This window comes from Urocampus carinirostris, chromosome 5 (assembly GCF_059441175.1).
Source record: "Urocampus carinirostris isolate Australia breed hairy pipefish chromosome 5, RoL_Ucar_1.0, whole genome shotgun sequence".
NCBI lineage: Eukaryota > Metazoa > Chordata > Actinopteri > Syngnathiformes > Syngnathidae > Urocampus > Urocampus carinirostris.
This window is the reverse complement of record NC_142353.1, coordinates 14,917,172-14,944,103: the sequence shown is the minus strand read 5'-3', so window position 1 is coordinate 14,944,103 and position 26,932 is coordinate 14,917,172. Positions and strand designations below refer to the sequence as shown.

General features: G+C 38.9%; 2 protein-coding genes across 4 annotated transcripts in view; one reads left to right on the top strand and one right to left on the bottom strand.

Moving 5' to 3' along the window:
- Nucleotides 1-2,684: 2,684 nt before the first annotated feature.
- tchp (trichoplein, keratin filament binding) lies at nt 2,685-13,808 on the top strand. The gene is made up of 13 exons (XM_088335907.1): nt 2,685-2,790; nt 3,052-3,250; nt 5,013-5,205; nt 5,286-5,342; nt 5,503-5,556; nt 5,998-6,165; nt 6,250-6,362; nt 6,435-6,501; nt 9,449-9,621; nt 9,774-9,855; nt 9,929-10,093; nt 10,161-10,292; nt 12,346-13,808. The coding sequence occupies exons 2-13, from the start codon at nt 3,060-3,062 to the stop codon at nt 12,376-12,378; spliced, it is 1,428 nt and encodes a 475-aa protein (XP_088192033.1). The 5' UTR covers nt 2,685-2,790; nt 3,052-3,059; the 3' UTR covers nt 12,379-13,808.
- The window catches only part of git2a (G protein-coupled receptor kinase interacting ArfGAP 2a), a 36,804-nt gene continuing 22,402 nt past the window's right edge, over nt 12,531-26,932 (bottom strand). For 2 of the 3 annotated variants that reach the window (XM_088335900.1, XM_088335901.1), the window contains exons 16-19: nt 20,784-20,866; nt 19,430-19,621; nt 15,900-15,963; nt 12,531-14,750 (exon numbers count right to left, since the gene is read on the bottom strand). In XM_088335900.1, the coding sequence (XP_088192026.1) occupies nt 14,538-14,750; nt 15,900-15,963; nt 19,430-19,621; nt 20,784-20,866 (552 nt within the window). In that variant the 3' untranslated portion in view covers nt 12,531-14,537. Of the gene's footprint in view, nt 14,751-15,899; nt 15,964-19,174; nt 19,307-19,429; nt 19,622-20,783; nt 20,867-26,932 lie in introns of all 3 variants that reach the window. The other variant, XM_088335902.1, reaches the window with a different exon arrangement.

The window sequence follows — 26,932 nt, the reverse complement described above, 5'->3', positions numbered from 1 at the left end:
AAGTTTTGTAGTTCCTGCTTGGCCTTTCCCACCACATGCTACAGTGTTGGCCGACCTGAAGAGGTAGTTGGAGATGTGCACACCCAGGAGTTTGAAGGAGTGGACTCGGCTGGTATATGGTATGTGGTATGTGGTATATGGTATATGGTATATGGTATAAGGTAATATGGTATATGGTATGTGGTATGTGGTATGTGGTACGTGGTATGTGGTATATGGTAATTGGTATATGGTAAATAGTATATGGTATAAGGAATATGGTATATGGTAAGTGGTATATGGTATAGGGCAGGGGTGGCTAACCCGGTCCTAGAGAGCCGTGCGTCTTGCTTGTTTTGGAGGTTTCTCTGCTCCAACACAGTTACGCCAATTTCCAGCTTGTTAGCAGGCTTTGTGAGCTTGATAATGATCCAGGTGATTGGAATCAGCTGTATTGAAGCAGAGAAACCTCCAAAACATGCAGGGCATGCGGCTCTCCAGGACCGGGTTAGCCACCCCTGCTATATGGTATCTGCTATTTGGTATATGGTAGTGATGTGCTCCTTAGTTTGAATCCCTGAAGCGTATTTTAAATTAGTAGTTCATCAACCAGGGTTAGAGATGTGTGTTGGTGATGTATGCGGTGACGTCTGAAGGCCTGCAAAGCAGGTGTACCACGTGACTGATTCACGAAAAGATTTGCTAGCTTTGAGTGTGGTTCCAAATAAAAGAGGTCCAGAAACGCTCCCAGAGTTAAGAGTCCCCGTTTAACGTTTTTGCTCCTCCGTCCCAGCCATCGACCTTTTTTTCCTCGCTCTCGACACGCCTTCACTCGACACGGAATACCACTTCTTCGTTCCAAGTGATCTGCTACCCGTGACCGACGATCACCGGATCGTGGGTGCAAGCCCTTTCCTCCTTCTAAATAAAGCTGAGTAAACGAACACAATTGGGTCCCGTCTCTGTTTCTGGTCCGTGACATCATGATACACTCTTACTCTGTTACTCTCTCGTAAACACTCTTCAAATATATATTTTTGGTATTCAGAGCATATTTTACACCCCACAGTTTAATTGCATGCACCAAGGATGTTATACATTTTTCTGTCCACATAATGGGATAGTCGAGGAAAAAAATAATCTTGAAGCAAATACGTGGGTGGAGAATTTCCCTGCAGGGCTTCACTGCTTTATGGAGCTTCATTTTGCCATCTTTAGTATATGGTATATGAATAAAAAACCACTAATCTGCTGTCACCTACTGATATTGACTCTTTGCACACACGTGACGTAACCATGTGACGACACCATGAAGGACGGCAGTAAGCTGTAGTAGACAATGGGTGAGGCGAGTAAACAGACAACAACAAAAACAGCTACACTATTCCACACCATTGGCAATGACTATTCAAGCCAATTTAGTCCAGCTTTTGGATGAGGTAGCACATCTTGTCGAAAAGCACAAAGAACACTATTTAGAGAAAGTGAGAATAGCTTTACAAATGCTAGCTACCAGACCTATACAGTCTTCCTCTTGACATATTCACACATCTAACCGAATCCTCCAGTCTGCCAGACTTCAGTCCACACAATCTGTACCACTCATGTATATTGTAAATGGAGTATCCCCATACCCCAATGCTGATCTAAAAGCTTACAAAAGTCTGGATGCCTACCAGGTCTTCATAGCATTGCTGCGCTTCGCTAAAATGTGCGCCCAGCGTGAAATGTCCCCCTGGTGCCAATGTTACTACTTACGACTTTGTACATACGTTTTGGGGGATTGTAATAGAAGAGTTAAGCACAGGACAGATACACCTTGTATAGAAATTACTTTTGAGTGTGTTGAAAATATTTACTTTGGCGAAATAACGTTTTATCTTCTGAACTTTCATTTCCTGTTGATAATTTCACAGTTCTTTTGGCGTAATATAGTTTATGATAAAGCACATAAGAGTTCGCAGTACATGCTATATTCTGAAGATTACTTTTTCGAACGCCTGGTTAGTCACTGTAAAAGCAACTCATTTTGTTTTAAGAAATGGTAACGGTAAGACACTAACGTAGGTAGTTAGCACTAGCAAAATTATTATATTGAGTGTCTTTGACATGACTCGTAAGACTGGATATCATCAAACATATTATTGTTATGTAATTATTACTTTTTTTCTCTTTTGGGAAGGGAGGTTGATCTGTGGTGTTTTAAAAAAGAATAGAATAGAATAGAATAGAATAGAATAGAATAGAATAGAATAGAATAGAATAGAATATTGTTTATTCAAATAAAATAAAATTCGAATTTGTTCTTATAGCACGTTTCAGACACCAAAATGCAACACAAAGTACTGTATGAAGACATAAATCCACGGGTGAATGGCTAACTCACTACAAAAGTTGGTCAAAACCAAAACATCATACTCAAAAAAATCTAGTAATTGACAACTAAATGATGTGGATGGATCCATAAATAAGATTTTTGAAATTCCAGACGTGGAATTTTGTTTTAGTGTTTGTAAAATGTCGGTCAAAAGACATAATCTGTAATTATCAATCCAAAAGGCTGGTCATTCTAAGAGATACTTTTATCGATAAATGTTTTATTCTATTTTAAGTGATTTAATAAGCTTGATTCAACGAGTGCTTTTCAACTTTTTTAGTTATTTGAACCGAATACTTTATTATATTATATATTTTAAATCAAATAAAACTCCCCCCCAAAACATTTGAACTTTCTGCGTTTCCGTAGTAACGTGAACACTAGCAACCAGGAAGTAAGAAGACAACAAACGGCGCTTAGTATCGATGACTCCGGTATACAATAATGCTCTTTTTAAACGCCTTTCGGTTAGCTAATAAATGCTGGTACACGTGTAAAAAATACCAACCCTGCAACGTTCAAGAGTCACATTTTTATGAAAACATGTTATGGGCTAGCTTTGTGAAAGATGCTATAGGCTAAATGTTTTGTGCGCTTGCTAGCATAATATAATACGTCACGTAGACGCTGGGAGGAGAGAGTGAAGGCTTGAAGCTGCAACATCATTTATTGTGTGACTCGATTTTTCTTCGCAGGCAAGTAAATGGCTTTGCCATCATTCTCTACATATGCGCCCTTTCGGAACCGAACACTTGGCCACCAGTTGGCCCGAAAGAGGGAGCAACAATGTCGGAGGTGGGAGCAGATGGCGGGGAACGCAAAGTACTTCAGGGAACAGAGCGTCCGCAACTATTTTCATTCTGAATGGACCTCTCGACACTCTTTCCACCAGAGGTACGAAACAAAGAACAGGAAAATTTGCTTGAAATGTGTGTTAAGTAACCACATTACCCTATTTATTCACAAATGCGGCTATAGATGTCAAAGATTCATTTTAACTGGGTTGCCAGACACTGCCACTGACGTCAAACATGCATTCAATCTAGACTGCCATTGACCGCTGCAAACATCAAAGATCCATGTTAGCTATACTGCTATTTACTGCTTTAGGTGTTAGGGATTCATTTTACCTAGGCTGCCATTAACAGCTAGACGCTTCAACGATCCATATTGCCTGGGCTGCCATACACTCCTTTGGACGTCAAGCATCCATTCGAGCTAGCTTGCCATTGACGGCTATAGATGTCAAGACAAAAACTGTAATTAAGGACTCAGAAGTCTAAATGAGAAGTGTACCAGGCCAGTGTTCATTTTACCTCTGAAAAGTGATGGGTCCCGGGGACTCGCATGCCCAAAAATCTATGGGTCCCGACAGAGATCTATGGGTCCCCAAAATTTAGTGTTATCGAGTTTGAAATTGTAAATCGTCGACAAATATATAATCTATTTTCATTCCATTTTAATCATCACACTTAATTGGTTATACAAAGCAGTTATCACTTCAGATTTTTCAGTTCTCAAAAATATTGTACATTATACAAAATGATATTGCTGAAATATTAGTCTGTATATTCATGCAGCTTTAATCACTTCAGATTTTTCATTTCATATATTCTTTGTGGTTTGCTGTCCCAGCACAGTTGTAATGCTTTCTCAAGGTCCAATTGTTTGGTAAGATGCACCTTAATAAGCTGGTGTTGTTGTGTTGCTGGGTGCACACATCACAGAACATGTATCCTCCATTATCATGCTCCTCATAGCGTAACCAGTAATATAATTTAGTCCATTTTTGCAGAAAAGTCATTTTCTTGATAGGAGTATTCTTTTGTTTATTTTCTTTCGTCGAATAGTTCGCTTCATCACACGTTTTCCCTTGCCTGCGCGATCTTCTGAAGAATTTCTCCGCCGTTTTTTTCGTGCCGGAATTATTGCCGTTGTTACCACTTTCTGTATTATGTTTCGACTTATTACTGACACTGAAGAAATTACCATTTTTTTGTTGATTTGCACCTAATAACAACTGTTTTTCCGGAGGCATACTTCTCATTCACTCGATAACCGCCACAACAATGATGTAATCTCGAAGCGACGAGATCTCGTTTGCCGAGATCAGCGCGAGACCATAACAACAATGGCGGATCTGCCTGACGAAAAGTTTGGAGTGCGGTAAACCTTTGTTAATGAAAAAAGTAATGGGGGAATAATGATAATTTTGTGTCAAAAAAAGTGGCGTCCCAGGGACGCACGTTGATGCGTCTAGGACAACGTGCGCATTTCACTTCACTCTTCAGTGCCAACCTTTCACCTTTTAATGTTATGGTGTCCATTGTCAAGTCAAGTATGGCGATACTTGCCATACGATGCCAGCTACACACTTCAATCACTGGATACAGGAAGCAAGACTAGGAAGTGGCAGCGACGCGGGCAAACGAGAACACTGCAAGGCATATAAGAAACTTAATACACACTCAGTATAAAAAGGACATGAATACAATAAGGAGGCGTGAGAAAAATTAAATCACTTAAGAAATTCAAAATTAATAAATTAAAATACGTGTCTTGCTATAGTCATTTTAAGTTCTATCATTACAAAAATGTAAACATGGTATAGAAAACATGTAACCCCACCAGGCAACATCTTTGTTTGCTTTGCTAGCATGGCAGCATATTTGAAACAGAGGCAGGAGGAAGACAACATTGATACTTTGGAAGAGCGAAGGATACGACTCAAGGAAATGCTCAAAGATGAGAAAAAGCAGTTTGACGCAGAAATGGAACTTGTATTGACCAACAGCAGTGCTTTTAAAGCAGAGGCGAAACCCTCTTCAGGAGAAGAAAGGAGGAAAAAGGTCATGAAGTCAATTTTGTATGCATACATGATACCCTTTCCTGTGTGTCAATATAGCTTATCAATGTGTTGTACTTCCAGCTAGCACAGGAGCTTCTGAAGGAGCATCGTATGAGAAACAACCTTGAATCACAACTGGTACACACACACACACTCACATAAATTTATTTTTATCTTAAAGAAAGGAACAAAGCTGCAGTTTATTGACTTTGGCATAACAAATCAGAAATACAAATAAGTCCTCTTTTCACACGCTCATTTATGTGTTCTGTCCTGCCTTGCCTTTATTTGTTTACAGTACGAGCGACATCAAGTTTTCAACCCCTTACAAGGGCAGTCTGAAAAGAAGCAGGTAAGCTAACCTGTAAAACATCATCATATTTCTATTATTTGTGAGCAATTTCAAATCAAACGTTACATTCTTGCTCCTAACAAAATCTGTGGTTGAGAAATATTTACCATAAATTCTGGGACTGCAGTGAGCACAGAATTAAAGAACGCAAGCTCAAATTTAAGAACAAAACTTAATTTTGTCTTTGTACAAGCTGTCGTGGATTCAAAGCCGCAGGTCTAAACACCTATAAAAATGAAGTCATTCATAAATGTTTCCAAGTGTCACCACTGTGTTTTGTATTTAGAATGCATGCATTATGGAAAAGGGCAACTCACTGTCTTCTTCGCTGCCGCCACACAAAAAAAGCCGTACCGTATTTAAAAGCTGCAGTGTTTAAAATGTATCAAATAAGTAGCGGCTTGTATTTTGGAATTGACAGTAGTTTCTTCAAACATGCAGCAAGAAGTGGAAGCGGAGAAAATGTGTCACTTTCAAAAAGAATGTGAACGGACCCAAAGAGAAGAGTGTGAGAAGATTACACACGTGGAGGACGACAGTAAACGTGTAGAGCATAACAGATTACAAGTTCACCAAAAAATGGAAGAACTGAGGTTCATGGAAGAAGAGGTACACACAGATATATATATTAAAAAAAAAGGACGATGAGGAAAATTTCAACTAAAGTTGAAATCATTTTTTTCTATGGCCAAGGCAACTCATATTAAGAAAGAAGAAGAATCTTTGCAAGTCAAGCTGTGGGAGATGGAGAAGATGGAGGGAGAGAGAAGAAGGTTTGAGGAAAGGCACAGGATGGCTGAAATGCGGTAAGGAAAACCGAGAGAGGTATTCCAACTGGTGGTGAAAAACTTAAGATTGTTGAATATTTCCCCAATTAGGAATTTCCTGATCCGACATTATAGAGCTCAGCTTCAGAGGCGAGCGCAGCAGGTGCAGGACGAGCTGGTGAGGTTTTAAAAGTTTGTTTTCGGAATTGGCAAATACTTTTTTTGCATTAACCCCGATGGATGTAAAGTGTCAGTAACGTGGCAAAAATATTTAAAAATCACCAAAAGAATTTTGAATAATGGAGGACCAATGGGCACCATGGTGTCGCAGTGGTTAACACATGTGCGGTACAGTTCTGAGGTCATGAGATCGAAACCTCCTGTGTGGAGTTTGCATGTTCTCCCCGTGGTTGCATGGGTTTCCTCCGGTCACTCCGGTTTCCTCCCACATTCCAAAAACATGCATGTTAGGTTAATTGGACGGTCCAAATCGTCCCTAGGTGTGAATGAGCGAGCAAATTGACCGTCCCTGTGTGCCCTGCGACTGGCTGGCAACCAGTTTAGGGTCTCCCCTGCCCACTCCCCGAAGATAATTTGGATGGGCTCCAGCACGCCCGTGACCCTACTGAGGATAAGCAGCGCAGATAATGGATGGATGGATGGAGGACCAATCCTGCCACATATCGAAAAAATGTACACAAACCAAGAAATATATGCCATATAAATAAGATTGCATAAATAAATCACTTAAAACCGTAACATATGACATTTATGCAATTTATATATTTATGCATTTTGTCATTATTTATTTTTATTTTGGTGTTTTGTCCATTGTAGTGTTTTTGTCATTTCCTTTTACACAGGTAGGTGAAAAGCTCAGCCAGTTCGACCCACCCCCTCATTTGAATAACAACTTTCTGACGAAATACACGACAACATACAGAAATAAATGACTAAATAAGTTACTAAAACACAGCAAAATAAAACTAAATGACTAAAAGCACACAAAAAATACAGATAAATTACCACACATCAAAATCAATTATTGACAAAATAATTTATTTAATTTGGTATTTTGTCATTTATTTTGTAATGTATTTTGTCTTGTCATGTTTCACCAATAAGTAAAATGCTCAGCCATTTTGACCTGCCCCCCTCGTTTCAATAACAATTTGTTGTGCCTTAATACAAGATAAAATAAAAACTAAATAAACACCAATATACATGACTAATCACACAGCTAAATAGACGACTAAATACCCGACTAAATAATAAATGACTAAATACGTGACAAAATACCTATCTAAATGTGCCTAAATACGCAACTAAATACCAAAATAGATGACTAAATACACGACCAAAAATTAAATACACTATTAAATAAAAAAAACGAACAAATAAATGAATGACAAAATAAATCACTATGAATGAATGTATGAAAATAATTGCATTTATGTAATATATTTAAGCAATACATGACATTGTTCTTTTATTGAAATGTCATATATTTATACATTTATTTCTACATATAGCAGGATTAGTCACAGAAAGGCAAAGAAGTAAGATGTCATGTGTGATCTTTCCTATTATGATTTAAAAACAATTTTTTAACCTGTTTTTCAAGTTATACTTTCTTTTTTCACTTTTTTCTAGTAAAATCGGTACTTAAAATGAGCAATAATATTTGCCAGTTCAACAAATTTTTCCCACTGCCCGATGATTGCTGGGGTGGGCTCCAGCACCCCCGCGACCCTACTGAGGATAAGCGGTGCAGCTGATGAAATGAGATGTTTCAAACTTTTTTCCCTACTAGAAATAATTCAAATAGGAAAAAAAAAATGTTTTATGTTTGATGTTATTAAAATTATTTCCTCCGCTACCTCATCAGTTTTTCATATACAGCTGTCCGCTGCCATCACCATAATAATAATATTAGTTACTCTACTGATGACTGGAGAACTTACTTGACAACGGCAACATTTTGGGGAATTATTGTAAATCACTTGTCGAAAATTGGATCAAATTGGAAAATTTCTAGATAAAGACTATTGGAACACAGGTGTCAGTGGTCGGGAAACAGTTTTAGGGAAAACTTGACAAAAGCAGCCAATAGTCATGACAAGGTCATAAAGACGAATATCAATTAGGGCTGCTACAAATGTAAGATTTTTTTTGTTGTTGTAATTTTCATAGTCAGTCATTAGTTGCCTATTTAACCCTCTTGGCATCCGTTTATTTTCTGACACAATGCATGTCAGTGTACATTTTTCGGGGCGTGATAACTCAGCCATTTATGTCAAGTCAAATTATGTTTATTCGTTTAGACCTTAATAAAGAGAAGTCTCAAAGGGCTTTACAGACTACAGACTATTTGTACACTATTTCCTGCTCTAAAACATAAATTAGGGCAAGGAAAACCTCAGCATGAGGTAGACAGGAAACCTTGAGAAGGGGCCATACAAGAGGTAATCCCCTTCCAGGATGACCAACCTGATATGGATGTTGCAAGGGCATCCACAAACAATACACAGACACCATCAACATTAAATTTACAGTGAAGAAAATAAGTAAGTATATACAAATAAGTAAATACCAGATTTATTCAATTTTAGTTAATTTTCAGAAGTAAGCGTAACACCGCCACCATTCTTCAAAAATCCTGCTACATGAGAGCTCTCATAATGAGGGGTAGAGGAGTCATTCAGTAGTTACATCTCTTCTGGTCTCCATCCACTCCAATTGTTCAGTGGCATCACATAATTTTCATAATACTGGGGAATGCATTGAAATACACCAGCTTTATAATATATCAAATAGTAGGAATTATAAAGGATGTCTTTACATCAAATAATGTACATAGCTTGTTTTGTGTCTAGTCGGTGGTTGGCTACCAAATGCAATGACATAAAAATTACAGCACAGTGCCAATTTTAACATCTACATATTTCCACAACCCGGGGGGAATTTTAGCTCTTGTGTGTTCACTTTTTAATGCTCTCTCTTTGATTGAAAATTCAAAAAACATGAAAATGTACTTAATATGTACCTGCATGTCATGAAGGTTAAAATACAGGAGTCATTAGTTCAGCCTTAATCTGAACAAAGTTTGCCTGTGTACCCTTCAGGCGTCGGATCATAAAATTTTGACAGTCTTACTGAAAGGAGAACAAGAGACGGTTCAGGCTGAGGGAACTCAAAGAGAAAAAATCTTTGCTGATGCTGCTTGGATGATTCGAGTAATTGAAGAGCAGCTTCAACTGGAGAGAGAGCGGGAGGCCGAGCTCGATCTCCTTCACAGGTGGACGGCCGCTTTGTTTGTTTTTCAAATGTTACTGCTTGCGTTCACCACTCTATTTATGCGATTTAGCATTTTATATGGTGAATAGTCCATTTCCTTTATAGTGCTTAAATATATCTTTTTTGCATGTCTAAATTCCACTTCCAATTCAGAGATGAAGCTCAAAGTGTGTGGGAGAAACGAGAAGCGACATGGGAAAAGGAGAGAAGAGCCAGAGAACTACTCATGCATGAGGTGCCTTTATTTCCTAAAGTGAGCAAATGTAGAAACTTTAGACGAAATCCATCTTGTATTGTCCCTGTAAAAGGTCCTCACTGGAAGACGGCAGATGCTTGAGCTGAAGATGCGGAAAAACCGCGAGGCTCAATTAGAGTCCCTGAGAAAGCGAGAGGCGCTGATTCAAGAGCTAGAGCAGGAGAAGGAGCTCAGGCGCCAGCAAAGGGAAGAAGAACTGCGTCGGAGGAAAGAACAGGTACGAGAAGGTGTTTGTCGTTTACATATGCGAGCTTTGTGATGCAGTTTACACGTGCATCCTGCAGGAGGAGAAGCAACTTCAAGAGCGCTGGGAGGAGCAGCAGCTTCAAGAACGGTGGAAAGAGCAATGCAGGATTAAGGAACTTCATCAGGTTGCACAAAAGCAGAGAATAATGAATGGCATGTGCCCACCCAAGGTCAGATCGCTATACACTGTGATTATTTGTGTATAATGCACACTCGGGTATAACAAGCACCCCTCATTTTTAATTAGACTTTGGTATAAAGTTTTGTAGATGCAAAAAGGAAGTAGATTCTATCTCATTATTACACTGTTTTTAGTCATGGTACTAGAGACGAATGCTAATTTTGTTTTGCGTTTCACATAATGACAATAAATCGTTCGCATTCTGAGTGACACATTTGTCTCTGCTACCATGACCAAAGGTAATGTGATAATGAGACAAAACCCAATGCTCATATACATCACTAGTAGTCCACTAATAGGCTTTTGGCGTTCTCTGCCATGGCTCGGGTACAAATCCCAATACAACCAAAATTTGGCTACCCAGTAATCTCTCGTTTTTGCAGGGTTGCGTTCCAAAAATGTCCCGCGATAGTCTTAACCCGCCAAGTAGAAATCTTTTATTTACATTAATCAGAAACAAAGCCAACTTACAGGCTATTTTAAATAAAAGTACTGTACTATATCAAAGTTTTTAAATTTATCTTTACTGTATTGTCAAATTATATTTTAAAAGAAATGTTGCTCTTTATTACATAACTGAATTGATAAATGACAAGATCCACTTTACAAGATACGTTGTCGACATATAGACATTATGGAAAACAGCATTTACCTGTGTCCTGTTTAGTCTAACAGAAACCATATATTTTTCCATTATCAAATTTTTTTTAAAGGCGCCAGGGATCTGCTAGGGACAGGGTTTGTTCACCTTTTTATGGCCAGATTTAAGGCTTTTTTTAAAAAAAAAATTCCTGTACATCCAAAGGGCAAAATACAGCGCTGATCAAAAGAACATCTTTTTTGTTGAGTCTGATAACTAAAATAAAGTCGCCATCTTTCTGCTAAGCACACACTTTGCGCTGTTCCTATCAATAATCTTTTTGTGTTAATGGGCTAGTATAAACTGACATTAATTGTAACATTCTGCTGCAAAAATGCAGGCGCAGCTTGGCCACGTCGCACTTGTTTACAGACACGCAAAGGGCTCTAGAGCTGCTGGGGAATAATTGAGTTCAATTGGGAGGGAAAAAAAAAAATTTTTTGACTCATTTTAAACATTTTGATTGCTCTGAAGAAGAGTGCATATAATCTTTCAATCTTAGAGTCTGCTGATATTTTGCTTTTTGTTTTACTCATTTATATTTATATTCTTTTGCATTTTTCCGAGGATTTGTCTAAATTAGTTAATATAGTTGTTTTTTTGCATTTCATCATTAATAGCACTGAAGAGTTAATATTGTTTTATTTTATTCTTTTGCACCAGCTCAGTAGCCTAGATGGTAAGGCGCCCGCTTTGAGACTGGGAGGTCGGTGGTTCGCGCCCCGGCCGAGTCATTCCTAAGACTTAAAAAGTGGTCGGCGGCGCCCTCTGTTGGCTGCGGCTGCATCGGCTCGCTACAACGGGTCAGGTGCAATCGACATTTCGTTCTGTGTACATTGTTACACAGAATGACAATACAAGGAAATTATTATTATTATTATTATTATCTTCAAGGATTTTGTGTTATAGTTTGACTTTGAACATAATGTGTAAAAAGCTAAAAGTGTTTTGTATTTTACATTTTTTTGTAGATTTGTAAATATTTTAATTTATTTCGTGTGTTTTTAAGGGATACCCTGCAAAACATGAAATTACTAATTACTAAATAATTGTGTGCATAGTGTTTTATTATTATTGATAATGTATTATTAAAAAAAACAAAGAGCTGAGGAGCCGTTTGGGAGCCGAAAGAGCCTGCTCTTCTCAGTAAGCCGGGCAGAAAAAGGTTTTCTAAGTAGAGGTGTCTTCTTTGGTGCGACCAGTGAAGCGTCATATGACAATGCCATAATGATATTAGAGCAGGAGATTGATTACATGACTGTCATACTGAAAAACCTTGTGTATAAAGCGCACTCAAACTTTGTGTTATTTTTTCAGGGAAAAAATGTTACTTATCAAAATATGTCAGCAAACATGTTATCCTCATCGATGCAAACACAACTTTTTTTTCTCTCCATTTCAGATTTACGGCAAGCCTCGAGTAGCCTGGAATTGAGCCACTTTAATCCTGTTTTTCTCTTTTTGCCTCAAGAAAAATACTTAGGTGCCATTTTGTGACCCAAAAGTGTTTAAGAATAATTTTGCATGTGTTTGTAGAATTTTAATAAGTTGTGCCATAAATTCAATGATGTCTTAAAGAGTCTGATGTCACTTTTAAATAAATTAAGTTTTATTTTTAAAAAAATCCCAAATTCCAACATAAGCAAATGCGTCATATACAGTACAATACATCCCAGCATTCCATTAACTTGTGCAACCAGGAAACGAGACATGGACAGATATGACAACACAAAACACATCTTTGTAGCTATTTGTAACAATGCCAGCACTGTATTGGCACACATGTCAACTTTGCACATGGTAGAAACATATATAGCTTAAATGCGATCAAATCTGGCAAACTAGCTGCGGAATAGTGTGTTACTGACTTGACACATAAGCTTTTCCATTCCACAAATTGAAATGCTGATGGGTAATTAAAAAAAGCTTTGTTATCTTTTCATGATTGTGCAATTTAGGGAAGCTTATCATATTTTGTGGTATTCGATATTTTATTAATGTCCTTCATTACATTAATTTTACAGATTTTTTTTTAAGGGACAGTGTGTACATTTTGACCACAAGCAGGTGCTGTAGTGTAACTGAAAATCACAAGGAAGAATACAAACCACAGAGACTCCATGACCAAACCACACACAATGTTTTTAAATTTCTGTATATTCCAGAATATAAGGCACCCCTAAAAAGACTAGATTTTAAGGCACGCCTTCAAAAATAGTGTGCCTTATAGGTCATAAAATGTGATGCTAGAAATGTCTCCAGCACGCAGGCATTGAGTTCTTGGGTCTTTTGGGACCCGTAACAGCAAGAAGGCGGACATTTATGTCAGCTCCCTCTGGGTGAGGCACGTTATGTAATATAAATGCATTTCTCGAGGTCCAAGTATTTTCTATAAAAATGCACGTTTATATGATAGTTCAGATATATTTGCCTCTTATTCAAATCAATGTTTTTTTTTGTTTTTTAATAATTTGAACAGCCATGTTAAACTCAGTTGGGCTCAGGGAAGGATCCAGACTATGTTCTCAGGTGGGCCGGATTAATTTAAAAGAAATGTCAAGGCCAAAATATTTGTTTTTCAGTACTATTCTTTATCAGTCAGCCAACAGTTGTAGCTTACCCTACAAATTATAATCACGGATGACATATTTTCAATGGCACAACACATTTGTTCAACAACAATGGAAATAAATGATTTTTATATATGGCATTGAATGTTTTAAATTATTTTAATTGTTTAATAGAGTCAGCTTTACATCTGAACCAACTCTCCACACTAAATAAACTCAAGTGGGAGCTATTAATAAAGAATTCTTGCATCAATTGTCATACTGCTTAGAATGAATACATAAAAAAATATATATATATAAAATAACAGTTTTAGGAGCAAACAGGCAATGACATTGGATTCAACTACCAGGCCAGTTCTACGGAGGCTAAGAAAATACTGTACAATATTGTCTTTAACATGAAACCAGATAAATCTTATTTTCAATCACCTGTGCAAACAAATGACGCGACAGATACCTTTTTCCCCTTTCATTGCACTCCTGCAGTGTACTTGCTGATGTGGGCTCCTGAAACTTGCCATATTTTCACTTCTACAAGTGCATCAACATCAGGTGTCAAATCTTGAGTAGAAGCAGATTTAACAATGTCATTCAAGTGTTTGTTAATCTAGAGTGCTGCTTTGTTGTTTGTCACAGAGAACACCTGTTCTCAAAGATAAGTTGTCCTTATGGATAGAACTTTTGCTGGACGTCAGCTCTTTTACACCTTTACTGCCCTCTAGCTGTGAGAAGGAGCTTTTGGTTTATATTTGTTCAAAAAAAAAAAAGCATACGTTTTGATGGAAATGAGCTAGAGACTTGCTTTAAAAAATGTCTCTGGTTAATTTTGGACCACGGGCCATATGTTTGATATGGCTGCACTAAATTATACACAGTGTCCCTTAAGTAAAATTGTGCTATTGCGGATAGCGTAATGATTCCTTTCAATCCATACCAAATTGTCAAACCATCAAAAAAGAAGACATGCATATACCACTTAAAAAAATCTCACCAACTAGAGATGCATGTGGCATTCTAATTGCTGTTAGTTTGTGTTCTCCTTTGTGGTGATAGTGACGAGCTGCTTAGCCGCCTTTGCGATGTCGTAAGCGCATTGGATGACCTGCTGGGTGACGAGCTGCATGTCTGGCCCCGGGCAACCTTCTGGAGGAAGCGCCTTTCTGCATTCGCTTTGGAGCCTGCAGGCGCTTGACGTCAACAAGCGCAAAGAACTTCGTACAGTCTCCGAGCGAGGCTTCTGTGGGACAAAGAGGAAATGTCCGGGATGTCATTACGTTGTCTTCTGACAATTGTTTCAAACAGTGCTTCTCGACTGGTCTGTCTTCGGGACCCACTGGTCCACCCTAATGACGAGCGATGACCCCAATGTTTCCACTTCTCAAATGTATCGACTTAAAGGATATAGTTCAGTTTAAAGCTTAGGATGATAGTCACCTTAAAAAAAATAAATAAGCAGGGAAGCCCAGACCTCCCTATCCCAAGCCACCTCGATAAGCTCATCCAACGGGATCCCGAAGCGTTCCCAAGCCAGCCTAGAGATCAAGTCTCTTCAGCGTATCCTGGGTCGTCCCACGGGACTCTTGCCAGTCTTCCGCCCGGAACACCTCCAGAGGGAGGCGCCTAGGAGGCTAAACTCACCTCACCTCAACTGGCTCCTCTCAATGCGGAGGAGCAGTGTTTTTCCATCGATTGAACTTCTCACTTCATTTCTAAGGGAGGACTCAGCCACCCTGCAGAGAAAACTAATTTCAGCAGCTTTTATCCTGGACATTGTTCTTTAGGTCATGACCCATAGTTCATGACCACAGGACAACCGTAGGTACTTAGATCGACTGGTAAATTGAGAGCTTTGACTTTTGGCTAGCTCCTTTTTCACCACTAACAAATATTAAAATATTATTAAACTTTACCTAAACATTGATATATATTTAATAATGTAGGTAATAAACATTAAGATACTGGTGAAAAGCTAAAAATGTAACATTTATAAACCATTGACTGTACCTATCAGCAGCGCTTCAATGGCAGACGGCCGTACATAATTTTTATATTTCACAATTGCTTCCTCCTTCGACTTGATCAATGTGATCACTGGTTTCCACTTTTCCTTCCCCTTATCACTGATCTTCTCGGGACTCATTATTATGGGCAGAAAAGGGAAATAAAGCAACAAAATCCTAATAAAATGAGATGTGGTCCCTCTCAAATGTGCCGATTGACAGAACAGTACGAAGCGATCGAGCAGATCATTATCGGCATCAACTATTTGGGAGTGTGATTGACCCTTTGTTTTTTCTTCTCAGCATTATTTTGCCAAGGCAAAGGCCCACAACCATCTCTGAGTCCCCAACCAACAGTTGTGAATTACTGGTTTGGATCAGGTTACCTTTGGGAAGAGTGCAGCCATTTCTGTTACGGCCACATGTATTCTTTCTGAGCATGGGATGAAGCTAGAAGAAACAAGATACGATTTATTTTAGCCATTTTTAACAACAGTAAGATCGATTCACACCGTGCAGTTGAAAAAAAAACAATCATTGTAAATTCATGCATTTCACACAATATAGCACGCATTTAGAGAAGGACAGTCCACTACAGCCCGACGGATATTTGTGGCCTGTTGCCCTATTTTAACGGCTTGAAGCAAGTACTAAAGTTATACTTGCTCCTAAAATGTGTTTTAGACAATGCAGAGCCTTGTTAAACATCTAAAAATGCGAATTAGCTACCGTATTTGTTCGTGTATAATGGTGAGTTAAATATTACCATTTTTGTGCGGCGATTGATCAGTCAAAAAAAAAAAATGCTGATCACAAACGCAAAACTGGATGCAATGAGAGTCGATCCCGGGCCGCGGTGAGAGCACCGAATCTCAACCACTAGAAACCCAGTGGTATGGATGACATACAAAAGGGCATTAGACATTGGCTCATTATCAGGCAGATTCTAGTTTCAAAGAGAAATGTTAGAGAATGAAAAAAACAAAGTTGTCCCGAAAGATAAAGATAATTTGGGTGGTCGTTTGTTCTGTACGCCTTTTTTTTAGCCATTTTCATGCTACACTAACAAATAGAGACTAAAGAACCTGATGGGACGTGCAACACTTCTGACTCCACTCCTTCCACCTAATGTAACATTCATTCATTATCTGCACCGCTTATCCTCAGTAGGGTCGCGGGGGTGCTGGAGCCCATCCCAGCTATCTTCGGGCAGTGGGCAAGGGACACCCTGAACTGGTTCCTAGCCAATCGCAGGGCACACAGAGACAGACAACTCACTCACTCATTCACACCTAGGGACAATTTAAACCAGCCAATTAACCTGACATGCATGTTTTTGGAATGTGGGAGGAAACCAGAGTACCCGGAGGAAACCCACGCAAGCACGGGGAGAACATGCAAACTCCACACAAGAAGGTTCGATCTCATGACCTCAGAAGTGTGCCGCACATGCGCTAACCACTGCGCTGCCGTGCTGCCCTTAATGTAACAGCTTAGCTAAAATTATGATAAAAGCAGATAGTTGCGTTGAAAATAAAGTATAAGGGTTCTTTTTTAACTGAGTTGGGCATTAATAGCACATACTTAGAAGAGATAATATTGAAATCCACTTTTAGGGACACCCAAACTGTGCACTCTGCCTTTAATTATTTACAATTGAGAATACGTTTGTCAAGAAATTATTGATTCTTAGTAGCCTTATAGTAAGTAACTTTTTTGGTTTTGTGTAAACAGAAAACGCAGATACTGATTTTGGAGTGGCTTTTTAAACTAGTGAAAAAGTGTCCCTGAAATCAGAAGTTTGGACGTCCGTGTTCGTGTTAAGCAGAGTTCTTCCCATTACAATTTATGTGCATGATTGAAACTTAATCCTTGCACTAACACACATTTCATAGGTGTCGCATGCACCTGTCCTCTTGGGCACTACCCGTAGGGGGCAATAACGCTTCGAAGGATAATGCTGTACAAACTAATTCCAGCTGCAGTTAATCACGAGGAAAGAAGAAATTCAATGGCAAAACAAAACCACCAGAGAGCAGCGTTGGCATCATTTTAAGCAGACTTGTTGAGTAACATGGCAAAAATTTCAAGCATTTACAAACATTTCAGCAAAGATCAAGCACTTTTCTATCCTTGAAAACACAGCATTAAAATTCAAGCATTTTCAAAGATTTCAAGCATCCATATGAACCCTGAATCTAAAAGTCAAACCCAAGTCATAGAAGATAGTAGTTGTGTTTAGTAAAAAATCAATGCAGTGGTCAGCAACTACCGGGCGCTGACTGATGCTGGGCCAAGGGGAGTTTGGTTCTGGGCCGCACAGAAAGAAAAATAAGTTTCATGATTTTTTTTTTAGCTATTGTTGTTTCACTGACACACCTATGTTTCAGACTGAACCAGGGCTTTGAGGTGGTACTTTTGAATTAAAATGAGTGTAGTTTGCACGTGCGGGCGCAGTTATCTATTTGGTGGTGCAAACGTCACATTGGTAACTAGAATAGATGAAAATAAGTTAAATTTCATTTCGATGCGAGGTTACAAAGACATGTAATTGACTGCACAATGGATTTACACTCATCATTATCATTATTAACTCATCCAATACCAGACGTTTCTCTCAAATGGGAAGCCAGACAATTTTTGCCGTTTTGACTCGTCATTGAATATTGTTTCACAACTGTATAAGCATAGTACATATCAAAAGAAAGCTTGAACCGTCATCTTTCAAAATTATACTTCTAGCTTTCACCATTGTTTAGTAAAAAGTTGAACACTGCCAAGTTTCTTATAAAAAACTGTTTCAAGAAGACTTCTGAGAAAAACTGCTTCTTGTGAAAGGATACAATTCAATCATAACTTTCACTTTAGTGTTTTTTTATTTTGAATTTGTAATACCTCTAACATAAACACAAAGGCAGTTTGCATGCAAAATTTTATTGCAATGAATAATGCATGAACTTTCGGTCACCGTGGCCATCGCGTTGCCTCGGGCAACAGTGTTCCTGCGAATGTCCACGAAATATCATCCCTCTCTGACGAGACGATGATGTTGAGACTTTGTCATCTTTTTTTGAAAGGAATAAGCTCGGTTGAGGAGTTACAACTGCCTTTTACTATTTATCCATTTCCACTGTATTCTCACCACACTGCTTTGGTATGCCTACTCGCTATGTGGGGCTACACACAAAAAAGAAAGAGGACTCAACACTAGTAAGTGGGGGCTCCCTTGATGTATTGACAAAGATCTGGTCAATGCCACTCCTGTCATCTAATGGTGGTCTATCATACTGAAATCATTCTCAGAGGCAAGGTACTTACGAATCAGCAGTTCCAAAGCAGAACAGTTTAGAATATTTTTATAATAAAAGAGAAACAAAGTATTTTAACGTTTTGACACTTAGGGACAATGCTTCTGAAAATGTATTTATACGTTATGACATTGAATGAGTTGATATTGTTGTTATTATTGTTACTTTAGAAAAAGTACAAATATAAATGCCACCCTTGGGCCACGCTGTGGAAATATTATTAGACAATTAACTGGTCCGGGATACAGAAAAGGTTGGTGACCCCTGCATTAGTAAGTAAGAAAGTGGAGAAAAAATGGAGGCGGAGAATGAGCAAAACTGCGCCTGGTTGGCAGGGACAGAGGCCAGAGTACCAGGAAGAGGGGTCGGGGGATCGCAGGTTGAGTGGATGAAGAGGGGCTTGGGGCTTCTCAGCCCACGGCATCAGAGTGCTGAAACATCCCAGACTGTGTCTGAGGCGACGCACGCCTTCGCGTTCACAAGGTCTGCACGCGAGCGCGAGGCCCGAAGTTGCGGAATGGAATGAAAGGATGAAGATATCACCAAAGTCAATGGGACAGTATTGGAAAATGCGCAAAACGTTTGAAAACCGCTCGATTCGTCCTGACCTTTCGTGTTTGTTGTCCTGAGCCGCCCGCAGGAGCTCCTGAATGTTCTTCGTGATCTGCTCGGTTTTGCGGATGACGTCCTCGGTGCTGGGGAGCGTCGGGTCCGATTCCGCCTCTGCGTCGTCCAGCTCAGAGATGTAGCTGCCCTCCACCAACCGGCCGCTACTTCTCAGCCTCCCTCTTCTGTACAGACTGTTAGGGAAACAACAATACTATCATATTTTCTGAATCATATGGGCCTCCGAAAAACCCCTAATAATTGGCAGGAAATTTGAAAGTGCGCCTGATAACAAGGTGGAACTTATATCGCAGAATCTGATGGATACGATTGAAAATGCACGGTAACTGCACGTGTGCGTTACTACACGATGTTTTACAGTATACTTTTGTATTTCTACAATGGCTGACCAAAATCGCATCATCAGATGCAAGTCGTGGCAAAGAGTGCCATCACTTTACTACTAAACACCTAATGCTACAGATGACATAGGAAAAGGCATAACAGCCTATCTCATGATCAGACTGTTTTAACTCACGGTGCCAGAAACACCGATTTGCATTGTGATCTGCATTCCGATTGATCCAACAGTCTCGTCTTCTTCAACGAAAGTTTGAAAATAATGAAAACAACAGAACACTGTACAGACTCTTTTAGCTACGTATACATATTAAACCGCAACATCATTGAGGCACAGGTGAAAAATGTGAGACCCTTTAACCAATGAGAATGCAGGACAAAATGCACTGCGTAAATCAGTGTTTCTAGCATTATTAGTTAAAAAAAGTGTGATGAGATCAAATCAAATGCCTTTTCATGCGTCACCTGTATCTAGGTATTTGGTGCAGTGTTTTTCAACTTTTTTTGAGCCAAAACACATTACAGCTCCAGTAAAAGTAAATACAAATGAAAGATAGATATTACTAGACCGCACTGGCACACAATTTGGACAATTCTCCATGGCACAGTACGTGCACAATAGATTAATTTATTACTGTGTACAGTGGTTGAAAAACTGTTCTACCTATTGAGTGTCTGCATTCTCACTGCAGAGACCCGAAATTAAATTCCCATTGCACACATTGTTGAGCAATTTTGGTGGCCGACCCTTATTGACTGATCAATGATACCAAAAGTGTATAAAGAGCCCTCCGGTTATACACGCATAAACTCATTAGCTCTAACTGCGGTCTCAATTTCATGTGACTTATAGTCCGGTACGCCGTATGCACGATAAATACATGACAAAAGACTATGTTTGGGGGGGCGTACTCCTTATAATCTGGTGCACCTTATAATGTAGAAAATACTGTACAATTGCGGGGAAGTTTTCCCAGAATACTTTGATGCGCTCACCCCGAGTCGTCGGCTTCAGATTCGTTGAACGTGTTGTCGTAGTCACTCTCGGGCATGCTGCTCTGCTTCTCTAACTTTGAGGCCTGCGAAGGAAGCCATTGATTGTGAACGTCATTGGAAATGTAATGCAGAAACACAAGAGGCCAAAAACAAGTGTTCCCCTAATGAAATTAAAATGTGTCATTTACTGTTCATATTGTTGCCAGCAAAAGACCCATCAAATACATATGAGAGCTCGTTTGAGAAGTAAATCATACTTCACCTCAGGTATAACATCCTACCCTTACAGATCCACAACTATACACAACTATACATACCATTGTAACAAGTGAAAAGTTATGCGATGATTGTTTAGCTAGCCAGACAGTTATACCCATGCAGAAACACTATTATACTCTCATTCACACTACTATACTCTTTCACACACACTATACTCTCATACACACACTACTATACTCTCTCACACATATTACTGTACTCTCATACACACGCTATTATATGCTTTTTCACATATTACAATATACTAATACACACACTACTATGCTCTCACACACATACTATTATACTCTTACATATACTTTTATACTGGGAGCAACTCCAGGTATGTCGAACTGTATAACATATAGTGTGTCGCCTTGGTTACCAAAAGTACTCAAAGTAAAACAACACTGAGAGGTAAGGTGATCATTATATTATGTGGGATAAAAACCCCTAGAGTAATAGCAATTTTAATGGTTGTGAGAAAGAATAGTAGTGTGTGTGAGAGAGTATAATAATGTGTGTCAGTGTGTGTGGAGGTGGGGTATAGTAACATGTATGAGAGTATAGCAGTATGTGTGAGAGAGTATAGTAGTGTTTTTGCATGGGTATAAGATTATAGTTTCAAATATGTGAGAGCAAGTATGATTTACTTCTCAATAAGACTCATACAAACAAGACAACGCCGGTAACGGGCTAATGAAGATATGAAGCATGAGTGCATAAGACATTTTGCTGATTAGTTTTAGTACCGTTTAAATGAGGAGTGCAGAAAAGATCTGGACACGCTGACAATAATGAAAATTCGAAATAAAACGGCAAAGCTGCATCTTCACCAGCTAGCTTTGCACTTTGCCAGGATCAACAAGGCGGCAGCCATCGTCTAGAGTCTAGACTCTAGACTCATAAATAACAAAATGAAAAAAACACATAGACCTCATTTGCACTGATTTCATCGTGTAAAAACAAGTGAAGCACAAAACATGTGTAATGTCAAAATATGATATTATACAAGATTTGTACAAACACAAACTACTAATTGTTGTATCATCACCTCGTCACTAGATGGATAAACAGCATAAAGAGTTCCTGTGTTGGGTTTAAGGCATTCACAGAGCAGCAGTACAATGTTTTGAACATCAAAAATGGGGAAAATGAACCATTTGTTTATCTCATTTCATTATGATCTCAAACGAGCTACGTTGAGTATTTATTAAGACTTCAAACGCACTACAGTAGTTTGCAATGGAGAACGATTAGTCCTTTGAATTTATAGTTTAAGTATGTTTACTTTAAATTGTCAATATGTATTATAAAACTGTATTTTAAATGCCTTATGACTTTTGCTGTCAAAGTTAAAGACTTAAAGCTGCTCTAAAATTGTGGATTTGCTCAGGAGTAAGCCGAATTTATCTCGGAGTTATAACTTGAATTTAGACTTTACTTCAAACTGAAGAAATTCAATTTGAGCTAATAGTTGAGTTAACTTTTGACGGTATTACTAACTCGCAAATTGAAGTAGCTTTAAAGCTTTCACTCATAAGTGAGCCCTTTAAGAATGTTTAGATAGAGATAAAAATATAGAGACATGGTATAGCTCGGGCTGAGAAAGATTTAGAATACCTTAAAAAGCCCCCCTTTTTTTTGCATATTAATCACTCAAAAGATTTCGCATCATCAAACCGATTTTAATATCACAGAGAAAACCTGACGCAATACAAAATGCAGTTTTAAAATGTTGATTCCATTTATTAAGGCACAAAACAAATCAAAATCTATCTGGCCCTATGTGAAAAAGTAATTGCCACTTGAACCTAATAGCGAGGTGGGCCATCTTTGGCAGCAATAACAGAAATAAAACATTTACAATAATTGGTAAGGAGTTCTTCACAACACTGTGGAGGAATTTTGGTCCACTCTTCTTCTCAAAATTGTAACAAATCTGCCATGTGGGAGGGTTTTCTAACATGAACTGCCCGTTTAAGGCCACACCACAACATCTTAATTGGATTTAAGTAGACTTTGACTTCGCTGGTGTGTTTCGGATCGTTGTCCTGCTGCGTGATCAAAAACACTTTGATGACCAAATGTTCCACTTCAGGATCCTCTGGTAAATGCCAGAATGTATTATTCTGTCAACCCCAGTAAGTTGTCCTGGTCCTGAGACAGCAAAGCAGCCCCAGACCATCACACTGTCGCTACCATGCATTACTGTTCACATTATGTTCTTTTTGACAAATGCTGTGCCATTTTTACGCCAGATGCAACGGGCTGCACACCTTCCAAAAAGTTCACATTTTGAATCATCAGTCTACGGAATGTTTCTTCAAAAGTCTTGAGGATAATCAAGATGCTTTTTGGCAAATGTGGGGCCACCATTTGTGTTTTTTGTAACAGTAGTGGGTTTCATCAGGAAACCCTCCCATGGATGCCATTTCCACAGAGTGTCTTTCTTAGTGTGTAGTCATGAACAGTGACCTGAACTGAGGCCAGCGACGCCTACAGTTCATTGGATGTTTACGAGATTCTTTTGTAACCTCCTGGATGAGCCGTCCTCGCATTCTTGTAGTAAGTAGTTAGTTAGTTGACCACTGCTGTTCCCAGTTTTCTCCATTTTTGGATAATGGCTTTGGGAGCTGTTCTCTGAAGCCCTAAAGCCTTAGAAATGGCTTTGTGACCTTTCCTGGACTGATAGATTTCAGTCACTTTTTTCTAATTTCTTCTGGAATTTCTTTGCCTAACAGATTCAATGTAAGTGATTTCTTGACCCAACAAAGATGGTGGCAATCCATTTTGGGTTTGGCCTGTGGATTTGAACTCGGCTTTCCCAAATCTGTGGCATTTACTTTGTAATTGAGCAATACTTTTTGACATAGGGCCACATATACCTACATGTTTTGTGCCTTAATGAATGGAATCAACATTTCAAAACTCCATTATGTATTTCCTTGGGTTGTTTCTGTGTGATAATAAAATAGGTTTGATGATCTGAAACCTCTGTGAGTGATAAATATGCAAAAAACAGGGGGCAAGTACTTGTTTACGGCATAGTAGATACAGAGATGGATTTAGAGAGAGAGGCATATAAAGAGACATAAAGATATAGAGATTGTCTGTCCTTAGACAGGCAGACAGATGGAATCGCTGTATTGTTTCGACAGCCACCTTAATCTTTTAATGGAATGTTTACAAAGTAAAATGAAGATGAAATTTCCACATGACAGCGACTTCATATTTGCGTTAAACCCTATTTCAGTTTGCAATGAAGCTAATAATTTAGAACCTATAATAGAATATATGTGACATTTTGCACGAATTAAACAGACCAAGTGAAAAGTTATTCGATGATTGTTTGTTTGCCAGCCAGTCAGTGATGCAAATGAAGGTAAGTGTTTAATGACCAGACTGCTCACGCAAAAAAGTGAATAAAGAGTGAGGCAGGAACAAGGTGACAAAACCAAGATGGCGCATCCGTAAGCCGCATAAGGTGAGGCCCGCATAAGGCAGTACTTAACCTTTTGATTACGATCATCCTTGTATCAGGAAAGGATGCACGCAAATGAGGGGAGGGATGATGAGGTAGTCACAAATGGGCCCTTTTCCTTCTAAAGATGTGGTCCAATCACATTTTAGGGAGACAAAGATTCGTTAAATTGTAAAAATGACTCATCTGTTTTATACTTTTATTCTAATTGAACTACAAAGCACTCGTCTTACTCAGTGGTTTAATTAAGAGGAAATAGATTTAAAGGGTAAGTTAAAAAACAAATACATACTAGTCTTAGCACAGTACAGTAATCCCTCACTAATACAAGTATTACCTTTCACTGCTTCAGGGATTACCATCATTCTGAGTGGTTTATCAGTCCCTTCAAAGAGTAGGTATTTGTAAAAATATTATTAAATATGTTTTCAGGTACAGTATACAGTACTTTTTTGTTAAACGAATGCCTGGGCCTTTAAAAATGGGGGGTGCTATGGCGGGTGCGTCAAAGATGCAGCGCGCGGACCAGATCAGAACCGTCAACAGATTGAATTCGGCCGAGCGTCAGTTTTTAATATGTCAACTTGATGTTATCAAGCCAGGCGCCTCTCACAAAGACACTGGACTAGAGCGATTTCCTTCTTCTTTGTTTTCTTATCTTTCCTTCTCTGCGTCTTTTTCTCTTTTCTCACACTCAATCATTCTTTTTTCCTGTTTTTTCACTTTCTTTGTTACTTTTTCTCCCCTTCCCCTATTTTCTTTCTCACTCACACTCTGTCTACTGCTTTCTGTTTAATTCACTCTCTATTCATATTTTTCTTCCTTTCTATCTTATTTACTTCTCTTTCCTTGCTCTCTTTTTCTCTCCATTCCTCTTCCTTTCTTTCTCATGATCTTTTACTCTTTTCCATCTCTCTCTCTTTCCTCTCCCTCTTTTTCTTACTTTCTCTTTGTCTATATTTCTGTTTTTTGTTTCTCTTCTCTGCTTCTCCTTCTCCACCTCTCTTCCTTATTTCTTTGTGCCCATCTTTTTTTCCCCTCTCTTTTACTTTCTTTATTATTTCTCTTTTAATCCACTAGTCAAGCACTTATGGGTGTTTTCCAACATGTGCACCCGCCAAGCTTAAGTGAGTTTGAAACCTCGGTTCTACGGTTTCTATGTACATTACATTCAATTGGGGCGGCAGTAGCTCAGGAGGTAGAGCGATTGTTTTAGGATTTAGGGATCCCAGTTCGAATCCCGGCTTGTCCGTGTTACATGCCGAAGTGTCCTTGGGTAAGACAATGAACCCCCAACACCCCCAATAAGCAGGTTAGCGCCTTGGCTGCACAGATCGCGGCCGCTATTGGGAAATGTGAAGCACAATGTAAAGCGCTTTGGGAAGTCATTGACTTGAAAAGCGCTATATAAATGCAGATCATTTCATTTAATTTCAATTGTATAATTGCTGAAAGAAAAAGGTTTCGACTTCACAGATTTCACAAATTATTTTTGGAAGCTAACCCCCGCGACAAACAACGGCGTACTGTATTCTGATTCATAATGCCTTGGTAGAAAATGAGAGCAATTGAAAATTCTTATAGTCTTTTTCAGTGTATCTCAGGGGTTGTACATAATTTTTCTGCTTGATTAAAAACTAATTTGTTGGCGCCTGAGGGCTTAATCCGTGAACATGACAATGACGGGATCTTGAAAACAGATTACCGTAAATTCCGGATTATAAACCGCTACTTTTTTCCCAAACGTTCAACCCTGCGGCTTATTCAGTAATGCAGCCAATTTATGTAATTTTTCTAACAGCCGCCAGCGGCGCTCAAGTTCAAGGCACATGACGCAGCTTAAAGCTAAACGCAATCGAGCAGTCCGATAAAGAAGGAAACAGAGCAACTGCACGCACTTTACCTTGCGAGCGTGTTGATAGCGTGTTTTTGAATAAGGGAGCGTGGGACGACGTCTATATGACAAAGTCTCTTTCCCATACTAAAGGAGGACAACCTTGATGGCGACAGTTATAGGGAGGAAGATGAAAACGGTTTACCGTGATTTCTACATGTACGGTATTTTATTTTTAACAGACCCGTTAACTGTATTGCGAGCGTGTTGTTAGTAGCGTTTTGCTCCCCTTCACAGAAACGGTTTGGGATGAAAGTTATAATATTATTATTAAAGCTTTGAAAACTCTCTCGGTGTACCGTCCTTCTTTGTAAATATGTGTAACCATGTATAATATGTATTTGCAACTGTATATTTTTGTAATGTATTTATTTGTATTTATTTTGGACACTTATTCTGATAAGTCTTGCACTGACCAATTAAAAAGAAGGGGCGTAACAGACGCGGGGATGACGGGAAGTTGGGACCGGTAAAGGTGATTGTTTGTGGACACGGCAGACAAAAGTGGATATA

What these genes read in the sequence shown, in the direction of transcription:
- tchp (XM_088335907.1), top strand. Translation starts at nt 3,060, where the DNA reads ATGGCTTTGCCATCATTCTCTACATATGCGCCCTTTCGGAACCGAACA. An exon ending in CGACACTCTTTCCACCAGAG is followed by an intron (nt 3,251 to 5,012) that starts GTACGAAACAAA and finishes TTGCTTTGCTAG; the next exon opens with CATGGCAGCATATTTGAAAC. An exon ending in GAGCTCGATCTCCTTCACAG is followed by an intron (nt 9,622 to 9,773) that starts GTGGACGGCCGC and finishes CTTCCAATTCAG; the next exon opens with AGATGAAGCTCAAAGTGTGT.